At 43.2% G+C, this 12,473-nt stretch overlaps 1 protein-coding gene across 7 annotated transcripts in view; it reads right to left on the minus strand.

The window, feature by feature from the left end:
- Positions 1–12,473, minus strand: part of sulf1 (sulfatase 1) — an 80,532-nt gene that overhangs the window by 18,313 nt on the left and 49,746 nt on the right. For all 7 annotated transcript variants that reach the window (XM_012917871.4, XM_012917870.4, XM_076888129.1 and 4 more), the window contains 3 exons: positions 2,672–2,966; positions 2,041–2,280; positions 1,202–1,353 (listed from right to left, as the gene is read on the minus strand). In XM_012917871.4, the coding sequence (XP_012773325.3) occupies positions 1,202–1,353; positions 2,041–2,280; positions 2,672–2,846 (567 nt within the window). In that variant the 5' untranslated portion in view covers positions 2,847–2,966. The remainder of the gene's footprint in view (positions 1–1,201; positions 1,354–2,040; positions 2,281–2,671; positions 2,967–12,473) is intronic.

A 12,473-nucleotide genomic window follows, 5' to 3' on the forward strand; every position in this document is an offset into this window, starting at 1 on the left:
CATCTATTTAATTTGTAATCCTCATAAGTTTTTAAATGACCTACAGGACAGCCAATGCACCAGTGTTTAATAGGTTTACATTTACAACATTTATTGTTTTTTCAAAGTTACAAGATTGCACATCTGTCAAATTAGCAGTGAAACACTTTATAATATCACAGCTGTTAGAGTTGTTGCTCTACTGTCATGGGATTTGATATTGATGGATGATATTCTGAAACTAAATCTCACTCAAGAGTGTTTGACAAAACCCTTAACCTCAATTAACTCATCCTCCTACAGAAGAAAAATCAAACAGGACCTAACTGGATGAAATCACACAGGGTCTGCTTAATCAGTGTCATGATGTGCAAGATGCACTCTGCACAGATACTCTGACCTTCTCACCCCATCCAAACCTAAAGAACTGCGGTTGTCCTGGTGGCAGCAGGTTGATGGGCTTTGGCAGTAAACAGAAAATATTGTGTCCATTTGGTTGTAAACCACAATCTGCTGACCAAGTCCGTGTCATGTAAACACACCGGCCCAAGCCTGTGGGTAATTTTACACCTTGGTCCAAGTTGGCAGAGAAGTAGCAATCCAAACATTTGTTTGCCCATCTCATAGGCCAGCCCGCCACATGGATTTCTTGTATATCCAGCACTGTGCAACCTAGGGAGATATTGGCACGGACTTGCGAAAACAAACTGACAGCTCTTACAAAAACATTTGGGGAAGATTGATGACCGATGCCATCTAGAGCTACAAAAAGACAGTGTAACCACAGTCATCCCCCAGCAGTAGCAAACAGTGGTGTTACAGCACAAAGTCATTCTGCAAAACTTGATAGTGAGACACAAAGAGGAAGAATAAGAGTGAGAGACAAAAACAAGTGCAGGTCAGTTTTTGTCACAAGTTGTCAAGTTGGCTTCTCATAAAGATGCACCAGTTTTATAGCGTCTAAATATTGAGGAAAGGTGCATCATAATAAAAGGATGCTGCAGAAAGAGGAGGCGTCAACTCAGCTCATTTCCTTTAATCCTCAAGAGAGAATTCCTGCCATCCTGAATCACCACACAGCCATAAGCTGCTTCACTGTCTGTATTTATAAGCGAGTGGAACCTGCAATTTGTCATGTGAAGTCTTAATATTAAGTCATAACGGCAAAACAAATTAGGGACTGAGCTAATAGAGCCTTTTCGTATGAATTATGAGAACATACCTTGGCATAATCAGCACCATGTTTCTCCTTGTAACCATTCCGACAGACAGTATAATTATAGAAGCGGGAATTTTTGATCAATCCAACCCATTCGCGCCACCCAGGTGGGATGTAGCTGCCATTGTACTCATTGAGGTACTTGCCGAAGAAAGCTGCAGAAGAAAAGATGAGAGAAAGAAGGGAGAGATGGGCCTCTTTTAATATGCAGTTTCTTTATATATGCAGTCTTTACAAGCACTGCTTCCTTAAGGCGATGCCTGTAAAAAAACAAAAAAACAAAACATAATTGTGTGACTGTGCGACTTTATCTGCGCTTATGTGATGTTTAACATTTTTGCTTGTCTCCTTTTCCCTGGATTCTCTGACAACATTCTCGGATAGGCTGGGCAGGAAGCCAGGCTGTCCCAGAGACGGCTAATTGCAGACTAACGCAACGACTCCAAAACCACAAGTCGAGCTGCAGCCCACAGGACCCCACTGAGCTGCCCAGTTCAACGCCTGCCCATCACTCAGGCAGACAGCGTCTGATGAGACACGACATCGACCTGGCACGCTCAACGTGTTTGCATTTCTCACAGCAGACAGCCAGGCAGGCAGGCAGGTTTGTGGAGTCTAGCTTACTGTATAAATTTGCATTGACTAACATATGAATGGCGTTGCCAGGAGGAGATTAGAGCTAGTAGTGACTGACACTCTGTTAATCAGAACCGAGAACCTCATACAGGTGAACCATCGTCACTATCAAAACTGCCATTTTCCATAAATAAATAATAAGAGAACACCACAGGCATGAAATAAAGAGTCCTCAATTATATTTGTGTGAGTGTGTATTCACAAACCTGTTCTATAGCCAGTTTCATTGAGGTAGACTGCAAAGGAGCGCGGCTCATGCTGAGCTTGCCAGGAAGGGGAGGAACAGTTCTCATTGTTGGTGTAGGTGTTGTGGTTGTGGACGTACTTGCCCGTCAGCATGGAAGAACGTGACGGGCAGCACATGGGTGTGGTGACAAAGGCATTGGTGAAAGAAGTGCCACCATCCTCCATGATCTTGCGGGTTTTATTCATTACCTGTAGAGAACCTGGAGGGCGAGGTAACGTGATCAGTGCTGTACAGTTACAGCGAAATCTTATTAAACACACGCAAATACTGTTTTTCACTCGTATTTACTTAATCTGTGATTCAGTGCTCTGAAAGGCAAATAATTACAATTCAGCACACGAGAGACCAGATGGCCATTCCGGTGTGGCTTATGGCCTCTACTTAATATTTAATGTGCCAAGAAAGACTACAGAAGTCCTGATGCAAATCACCACAAAGACAAAGAAACACATTAGAACAGAGAGGATTGAAGACTGGGAAAAACACTGAATTTTAGATAAACTGTGCACTTTTTCTTTTAAATAGGGAAAAAAATTGAAGCCAAATGAAAATTTCCAGGAAGACCAGGGGTTTCTGCCAGGCAGCCTTACCCAACTCAACATCCTGGTCGTCAGTCATGATGAGGATGATGTTGGGCCGGATGTTTCTGCGGTCTCTCTGAATGCGACCTCTGAGGCCCTGAGCCCTGGTGGTGGTGAAGGCCCAGCTGCCTGGAGCCCAATCCAGCGACAGGAGGGCCAACCAGGACAGCCAGTGAATCAGCATGGTGACTGAAACAACAGGCCAGAGGATGGGTAGATGGAGGAGATTAATGGAGAGAAGGGGAGGGAGAGAACCAGCCGGGCCGCTCACTCACACTTGTGCAGCTCTTGCAGCAGTGATGGACTGTGGGGAGACAAGAGGGGGAAATGTATGGAGACATTACAACAATAAGCATGGTGGGAGGTGAAACTTTAGGGTCAGTTTTGCAGTAGTGGAAGAGAAAACTGCATTGCACCTGCAGAAAGCCAGAATCCCTGTTGGAACATTTAAGCACATTTACTTCAGGTAACTTCTGTGCAGATGGTCACAAATCACACTCAAACAGAACAGTTTATCCATAAACAGGGAAGCCAAAACAGATTGGCTTTAGCCCTTAACGGTCCAGCAAGGAAAACTTATTCAGCAGTTCAAATATATGCTGTGTGCAGATGGAAACTCCATTAATACTGAACACAAAAATCCCTCACCCTCAACTCCCTGATCTGAAAGAAAAGAAAATACTCAACTCTGTCAAAGTTAAACAAAAACAAATAAACTGAAGATCTAGAAACACAGATCTCACCTCAGAGAATCCCGCGAGTCCCCTACTTTTACAGTTTTCTCTTTATCTCTCTCTCTATCGTTTCCTGGTTTTCCACTCTTCTACCGTGTCAGAGAACACACTCGTGCACGGAAAGTCTCCATCCCTACTGGACAGCTGCTGTTTAGCTAACTGTGATGAGATTAGGCCATTGGCTGCACACCCAGAACCACTTGCCTGCATGAGCCAATTGTGGCCCCCCTTTTACCTGCCACTCAAAAGTCACCCCCTGGTGAGTCAAGCATGACACAGGGCCAGTGGGGGGAGAAAAAAGGCACTGGAGGCGGGGAGAGGGTTCCACTACATTAACTGCAACGCCACTGTCGGGAATCACAGATGACCACTGAGTCATCACTTGGCAGCCTCTTGCTCACTATAACAGTCATCATAGCTGAATGCTCCGACTAAATTCCAGTGATCAGTAAAGAGAAATGTATACTAGTACAAACCTGAGCTCAGATTTTATTCCTGTACCAATGAAAAGCCAGTCTAAAGGAATTCAAAACATTATACCGGTAGTGTTGTGCTACAAATTAAAGTTAAAATGTAATAAGAATTCAAAGATGCCTTCAAATATATATAAAATATATGTGAAAGAATGGCTTCTGCCTGTGAGATGAACCGTGATGCAGTAATAATGAGAACCTCATCACCACCTGTGAAAAAGTGCCTTGCGGACAGCAGTCCCACTGAGTGGCACCACACTGCTCCCTATTCTGGGTTAATGGCCTGAAAACAAATGGCAGGTCTATGACACCTGAGCCCGGCCAAACCCCACTGGGTGGCTCCGCCCTTATTACCATCATTTCCACAAAAGGCCTGTCCGAATCAGCAGAGAGTAACAACCCTAATAAATGATTTGTATCTTGATGATTTTGATCTATCGCACAGTCCAGAATGAACTAACCTGCGTTGTTCGGATGGTAGTCGAGGACGGTAAAGATTCTGTTTGGTAATTTGCATCAGGAAATTAAAACACCTACTCTAGTCGTGTATCAGATGGATGCAAATCATCTCAAACACCCAACACCTCCCAATGTTGACCCTGCTCTACTACGCTGTTTATTTCAGCTGCTTCTCCAGTTTGATGTTAGATATGATAAGCAGAGCTTCAGACAGAGCTTTAAGAGTACTTTGGTGTACTGGGTTTCAGACAAGCTGTGTCTGGACTAGCCAGCCAGCCCAGTCATCGTGACAGCCCTGTGCAAACACTGGCGCCGTTTGGACAAACACCCCTCTGGTGCGAGGTGGCAGAGTGCACAGAACCTTGCAGTGAGCTACACACACAACACAAACTACTTTACAAACACATGGTGACACGCAGAAACTCATAGACGAGCCTTTATCCCACAAAAAACACACTCTTCTGCCGTGTGGATCCAAGTCCTCCTACACAAATTGGGAACGCTTCCCATATACAAGACACATAACCCATATCTAGACAAAGCTCAAGTCTCTGTTTCTATCAGAGCTGCGGAAGACCTGACATCAGCTGTAAGCCAGTCGGCCAGCGAGTGTAATGTTAGCACCCAGCGCAAATTCAATTTTACATGCCAACGATTCCAAGCAATGGCCTCTTCTTGCATCTTAGACAAAACAGACAAGAAGGTTCATTGTGGTGTCTGATGCAAACCTTGTGGTGCTGATCTACAGTGGAGTCAATAGCTATTCTGTCTGAAATGACTGAGACCGCAGGGCTAATAAAGCGCCACACAAAACCCCCCAATAGAATGAGGGCTGTTATTATGCAGGCCCCCTCCCCTTTTTCTGGACTACCGCTCGTAGTCCATTTCACCTGATCCACTTTGCTCACTAGGCCATCTGAGGTTCACTTAGGAGCAAAAGGACTTCTACAGGTCTTGAGTCATTCGATCATCCTTCTCAAAGTGACCCATCATCAAAGAAAACCCAAGTATATGCTGGCATCATATCCTCAGTGCCCTGACTTCCTCATGCTAATGTGACATATGGAGCGTAAAGCCTCTAGAGGAAATGAGCAGCTGAGTGACAGGACATGTCAGAGTGTCGAGATAAGCAACTGCTGTTGTGACCTTTAGTTCATGCAGAAAGTTTCCAATTCACTGAGCAAGAGTGAGAAAGAGGCAAAAAAGTGATTTTACTTGAATTAAAAATGTAATTTGCCCAAGGATGCTTAGGAGATATTCCTTCCAGGCACCACATCGTGGTGCTTTTATCAGAATAAAACAAGTAGCCCTGCAGCAATTTCTGCCTCAGACAGGTCCACTCTACATGAAGATTTAATTTGGCTTGTTTTAAATATAGAATACATCCTGTGAGCACTCTAGAGCAGCACGGTATGCTTTATAGTTTAATATGCTCTATTTAAAATGTATAATAAAAACATCTGCTCCAGATTTGAAAGTGTGTCTAAGCTTTACAGACAGGATAGTTTAAACACCTATTTAACTACCGCTAGATGTCAGAATGAACTCCATTAGTTGTGTGTGTACAAACACACGTGTGTGTGTATTTTGTTTTGTACAAAAGCTTTACAAAGTGTTACACAGAGTTAATGGCTTCAGGCACATTCAGGGATCGGCATAAATTAGGCACTTTGTACACTTTAAATACACAAAACAATATGAATGACTTCTGATATGTGAAAGTTATTATTAGGCTTCCAAATCCATCTTCTGTTATCATCACTGATTCTTTTTTGCCTCCAGAGTTCAAATTCATGTTTCCAATTTCACGATCCCTCGCAGATCATTTTCATGTCATTTTCATGTCATTTTCGCAAGCCTTTCATTTTGAATGACTCATTTATTTATGTCATGTAGCGTGATATCAGCAGAACAGGCAACTTCTATACATCTGTGGAGCGAACAAGAGGTCTTTATTACTGGACAGAGTCAGAGGACTAGGGAGCACATTGTTTCTCCTTCCTCATTGTTTTGAAGGATTAGCTCTAATGACCCTTTAAATGAGCCCTTACTGTACTCATCATGGTTAAGCTGGGGGGAGAAATATTGGGCATGGATGGGAGGAACGCAGCATGCCTAGGAGTTCAAAAGGACTGAAACAAAAAGGCCACTATGGAGTTTTCAGATGCACAGCTGCCAGATACATAAAAGATGTGCAATTTTCAGATTAATGGCAATCAACACTTTTAGCACACCTCAACACCGTACTAATCTTTGCTTTCATGAGGGTATTTTTTTCTCCTACTTGTAGAAAAACAGCTCTTTTACTTGCTTTCCTACAACACATGCAGCATTGCTCGGTAATTTGGTATGTCTATACAGACAGCTGTGCTTTGTGCATCGAGTAAAGCTGAACATAATAGAGTTGCTGCTTGTAGCCATGCAGGGCAGCAGTATTTGGCTGGTTGGCAGTTGTGCCCTCTTGTTAGGGCCTCAAACCACACACTGCTGCGTCCTGACCCTCCTCCGACCTGAGTGGTGTTATGGCTTTGATGGTGGCTTGTTTAACCTAACCTCAGCAACCTGAGGCTACCCACACACAGGGGTTAAGAGGTGAAAGTCTGAAGAGAGAGCGAGAGAGAAAAAAAAGAAAACAGAGGTATGAAGGCAACAAAAGTCTTGTCTGGTTGTGATTGGCCCACATTTTCATTTCATCAATGGTCTGCATCTGGCTTAAGTCGTGTTCGTTCAGGAGCGGCAGTCTATACATTTATCAGCTGTGACTGAAAAGTAGCAGATTACCCAAGAGCGCACATGAAAGACTTCTTATGTAAAAAGGCAGGATGACAGCCGAGAGTTCGCGTATCTCTAACAGCCACATGTTTGTCCACGAGCGCATGCATGCTCACAGAGGAGGATCTTGCCCAAGTTAACACAGAGAGTTTGGAGGTGAGGGGGTTCACATTCCCAAAACAAGATGCAAGTCAAACACAAACCAGATGCCATGCTCCTCTAAAGTAAATCAGTCATTCATAAAAAGGCCTTGCTATTAAGGACAATGGCCATTTCAAAGCACCTCAAATCCCCCCTTATTCCTGTTCAGTCTCTCTCTTGCTCCCTCGCTATTTGCCTAGTCCATCTCTATGGCAGCCAAGTCACAGAGGAACAATGGAGGGGAATTATAGTCCAACAGCATAGTTTGAATTCTGTAGGCTGCTCTGCGACTGTTGGCTGCATGACTTGCAATAACAGTAAAAATCATTTAGTACATAGTCATTCCTCGACCATAGGAGAACTGCTGAAAGAAAGAAATAAACATCGCAGAGTCGGGATATAAAACATGCTAAACTACAGGCTGGTCTGATTAACAGATAAAGACACAATGTTTTGCACTCCTTCTTTCAGAGAGGAAAAAATGAATAAGACGAGGACTTAGATTAATATGGAGGTTTGTCCAAATATTTCTGTAATCTGAGGGAATTCAGCTGGTCTGCTGCCATGAGGGCTGACGAGGGACTTTTATACTGAGGAGAGCCTGTGTCAGGGCCTGCTGTGCCCGGCAGGCCAAGGGCAGCGCTTGTACCCATCAAGGCCCACCCGTCAGCCACACTGAGCCGACTGAAGGGGAGTTCTGTCCCAGTACATTTACTTGGCTGTGGGTAGGCACTGGGAAAAGACTCAAACCTTGGTGTTTTCAGACTCTTAACTCCATTGATTTGTTTGACCAAAATGCCCAAGTTGGTGTAAGATTTATGCAAAAATTCCAATGAGAAAACCCAAGTGCAAAGTAGTGAAGAGAGATCACTGTTCCAGCACGTTTATGGCTACAAAACCCTTTACTGTGACAGGCACAATCAGAATCTTTGTTTTGTTCAATATTAAAAACGATAAAACTTCAGATGTTTAAGCTTCCCGTTCACTGGAATGTGGTTTGTTTGGGGTACAATGCAGGCCACTTTAATGAAGAAGAATGGCCTCAATTCAGTGAAACATGAACCTGGAGTTAGTGCATTCACAGCTATTAGTTAAACCCCACATGTTTCTCTCGGACCTGGGGAGAGACCCTTTGTAGTGCCATGGCTGTCATTCCACTCCATCAATATTATGGATGCATCTTAATGTATAATTAAATGAATCCGGGTCCAAAATACTTCAAAGTGGGAATGACTTGTGGGCCCACAAGCAGCCTATTGGAAACATGAGTGGGTTTTGAGTACATTAGGAGGTAAATGATTAAAAAACACAAAAGGTCACATTTTATTTATGTATGGGTGTGTTCCCAGTCTGACGGTGGTCTGTATTTAAACATTCATATCCTCGGCTATTTAGTTCTTTGAGTCTAAACCAAGAACTTTATGTAGGCATCCATGGCAATCACTCACACACGGCTATCATACTTTCAGTAACCGGACTGGAATTTAGAAAGTTCAAGAGGCCCGTTTCTGCCTCCATGATTTAAAATTAGTGGTAATATTTAAAATCAATATATTTTATATATAACGTTATGATGTGCTGGTGCTACACCTATTGGTAACCTCTGCTGTACCATTGTCAAAGTATATAAAACAACTGTAGGTGGAGGACGGCTGGGCAGTTTTTTTCTTTCTAATCTGGTGTTTTCCTCCATGTCAGTTTAACACAGTAATTAAAACAAAGTAGTGCCACAAGTTAGCGCCTCCTTTCTCTACTGTGTTGAGCTAAGCTTAAAGAGTTCCACACATGGCACATTGCTCTGTCGAAAGAGTCTCATTAAGACTTTTGTTAATGTTCGTGTGGAAAGTCCTATTATTGTATCTGACAAATTTAGGTTAGCAAGTTAAACCAGAGACCACACCAAGTAAGCTAGCCAGGTGTTATATAATAGCATGTTATTGCCTTCGGCTTTCTTCCCCGAGGGCCTGAAGGGCGTCCTTCATCACGTCCTTATTTTAGTTTGTTTGTCTCACTGGTTTTTGTCTGGTTTAAAACAATTCAGTTCAATTTTATTTATATATTTATAATCACACTGATAGTCACCTCAAGGAACATTCAGACGACACCCTATGAGCGAGCACTTGGTGACAGTGGAAAGAAAAAACTCCCTTTCAACAGGAAGAAACTTCCAGCAGGGTTTCTCTGTATTGTTGCTTGGGCTTTACCTTACAATAGTGTCTCGAGGAGACTGTTGTTGTGATTTGGTGCTATATAAATAAAACCGACCTAAACTGAAATTGCATACTACTCAGACGCATCTTCAGCGACAAGAGCAACAAGTAGTCCTGCCACAGATGGTCTGGCCCTTATACAACCCCAATCTCAGCATGATTGAGTTAGTTTGTGATTAAATGAAAAGATAGAATATCCAGAGAGCCAGAAGCTTGGCTTTGTATACGAGGTTCAAGTATACAAATGGAAAAGCTCATTTACTGTTCACGTGGGTAAGGGAAAAAGGTAAGGGGGGTAGGAAGCAGAGAAGAAAGTGAACAGAAGGGAAACCACTCCACTGATTTATAGTGTGATATGAAAACATGGAATCACAATCAGAGGATCAGCAACCACAGTTATACGAGCCTAAAGCAAGCATTTTCTTTTTTAAACTATTCTAAGCCATGAATGGAAACCATTAGCAACAGACGACCTCAGCTGAATGAAATAAAAACGCATTTTTTATTCCTCCAGCCACGTTCTTGTCAAAATCCACACTCCCATCAGAAACACTCTATCAGAGTACAAGTGCTCCAGAGAGTGAGAGGGAGCAGAATGAATTGCTCACTCACGGGTGGCTTTCTTGTCTCTTTGACGTGTCAAATATACCCCAGATAAATTATTTCTTTTACCACAAAAGAGAGCTATGGCAAATTGCTTCAATGGGTTTCCACTGAGGTAATTGTCAAGAATAAAGAGACTGACTTCTTTTCCATGAAATCAGCAACATGATGGCAGAGAGAGAGAAACACAGAGAGAGCCAATGCACCAAGCCTGATGGATGATTTTTGTTCCCTTATGTGAAAAGTGTGACTTTATTTTTTTCTCTTGCACTCTGTGAATACTGAAAAAGCAAAGGATTTCTAAGGTGGTGAATTTGTTTAATAGGAACAAATGAGCTACTCTGTCAATGTCCACTAGTTAGTAATTGACAATAAAAACAATTTAATGAAATCTTTGTTTAGAATATGCTAATTCATCAGAGTTTATTACATCTAGCTTCTAGACAGGTGACTGTAAATGAGTTTAATCTTAGAAAAACTGTTGTATTATAAACCCCCCTACTTCTGTGAAAGAGTGAAAAAGGTGGCAACAGTTGAGAAAGGAAACTTCTATTAAATGTAGTGCGGCTCCTGGCACATGAAACTAAACACCCCCAAAATGTGAAGCATGTGGAGGCATATTTTTTGGGAATCATAGACAAACATAGATCATGGGAACCAGCCTGTGTGACCGTGAATGTCATAAACAGACTTCTCGATGACTCAGACACACCAACATGATACCACTCATAAAAATGTATTGGACTCATTGCACCTGTGCCAGTTCAGCACTCCCCCCCTCTCACCCAATCATGCCTTTGGATATGTGTGTGTGTGAACGCCGGGTATTTGGATATCATGTACTCTGTGAGTGCGTGTCATTCACTCAAACAGAGAATGAATCACTCAGACTTGGACGCAGACAGACACGTAACCTGTAATTTGTACGCAGGGGAGATCTCCTTTCCATTGCCTCTGGCTTAGTGTGTGGCTTTCCAAAGCACGCAGCAACGTCATTTGTAATTGAATTAACTTTATCCTCTCTGGCAAAATTTCCATATTTAATTCCATTGTAAATAAAGAAATAATAAAACACGATTTCGATAAAAAGATAAATTAGCTCGCACAGCGTTGAACAGGAAGCTTACCCATCCGAATCCTTCCAGGCCTTTTACTTTTGAGCCAAAAGTAGAAGAATGCAGCCACTACATCATCCAAACATGTTCAAGAGACAGCAGACAGAATCAGCTGAAGTTGCCACGGGCAACTCGAGAAAACCAAGATGACAATAATGTGAGTCATGCCATCATAGAGCTTTTCATTATAAAGCAAGTTGCTGTTCAAACACTTTAAAGATGCAGCCATTCTGCATCCACACGGCCGAGTCGTGTTGATCAAATAAGGTCAAACAGGACTGGAGGCGACCAGCAGAACACGGCCAAGTCCTCGCATATAAGCGCTTGTGCGTGTACGTACACAGAGGCAGAGGAGGGGAGAGCGCTGGCAGAAGCTGAATGTGTTTGCTCGCTCCAGGGGAGAAGGAAAGAAAGGGAGCAGAAGAGCTGAAACAAACGCATGCTGGCTTCTATTAGTCGAGCTGTAGAGCGCAATGAAGGGGTGAGGAAACATATTCATTCCCTCTGCCTCCTCCCCACCCAACAACATCCCCCCCAACCCTCCCACCCCATTATATCCATTCTGGAAAGGCGGCGGATGAAAGGGGCAACCCCCCAGTGGCAGCACTTCTCCCTCCAAACTTTCGCCGATGCATTCTGACGGCTGCTTAATTGTACGTGATACAGGCAGGATCCTTTCTCTTTCAAATCTAAAACAGATTGCTTCTCCCTGGGGAGGAGGATTATTGGACAAGAGAAATGACAAAGCAGGGACTGTCCAGCCCTCTGGGAGGTGGAGGACAGAGGGGGTGAGCTCGTGCATAGTGTGCTTATGTGTGTAAATAGCTTTTCTGTGTTTGTCTTTTGTACAACCCTGTCCTGCAAGAAGATTATGTTTGTACCCATGTGTTTCAAAAGTGCACACATTATCCAACCTCCCTGCATCTTTTTCCACTTTAAAACTCTCTCTTTCGTCCCCTCTTTATCACACATTCACACCTCCCTTTCTCTGATCTTGGCCTCTCCTTTATCTTATCCCGCTTCCACTTCCCCCTCTGTGGCTCTCTTGACCTGGCTTTCTCTTTCTCACTCTAAAGTCCATGCTGCATCTACGTGCAGTGACATCTGAACAAACGCTGCTGTGAACATTACAGAAAAAGCATTAAAACCTTCTCTCTCTCAGTCTCCCTCTCTCACCAAGGATTTACCCATTAAAGTGCACTTTTAGCCACCATTAGCAAACCCGCATTTACCCCTGTTGTGTAAATTCTCAGGCCACAATTGCACGGGCTGTCTGGGGTCATTCCTGGCTTTTGTGTCGCTGA

The sequence above is a fragment of the Maylandia zebra genome, linkage group LG9, assembly GCF_041146795.1.
Source record: "Maylandia zebra isolate NMK-2024a linkage group LG9, Mzebra_GT3a, whole genome shotgun sequence".
Classification (NCBI taxonomy): Eukaryota; Metazoa; Chordata; class Actinopteri; order Cichliformes; family Cichlidae; genus Maylandia; species Maylandia zebra.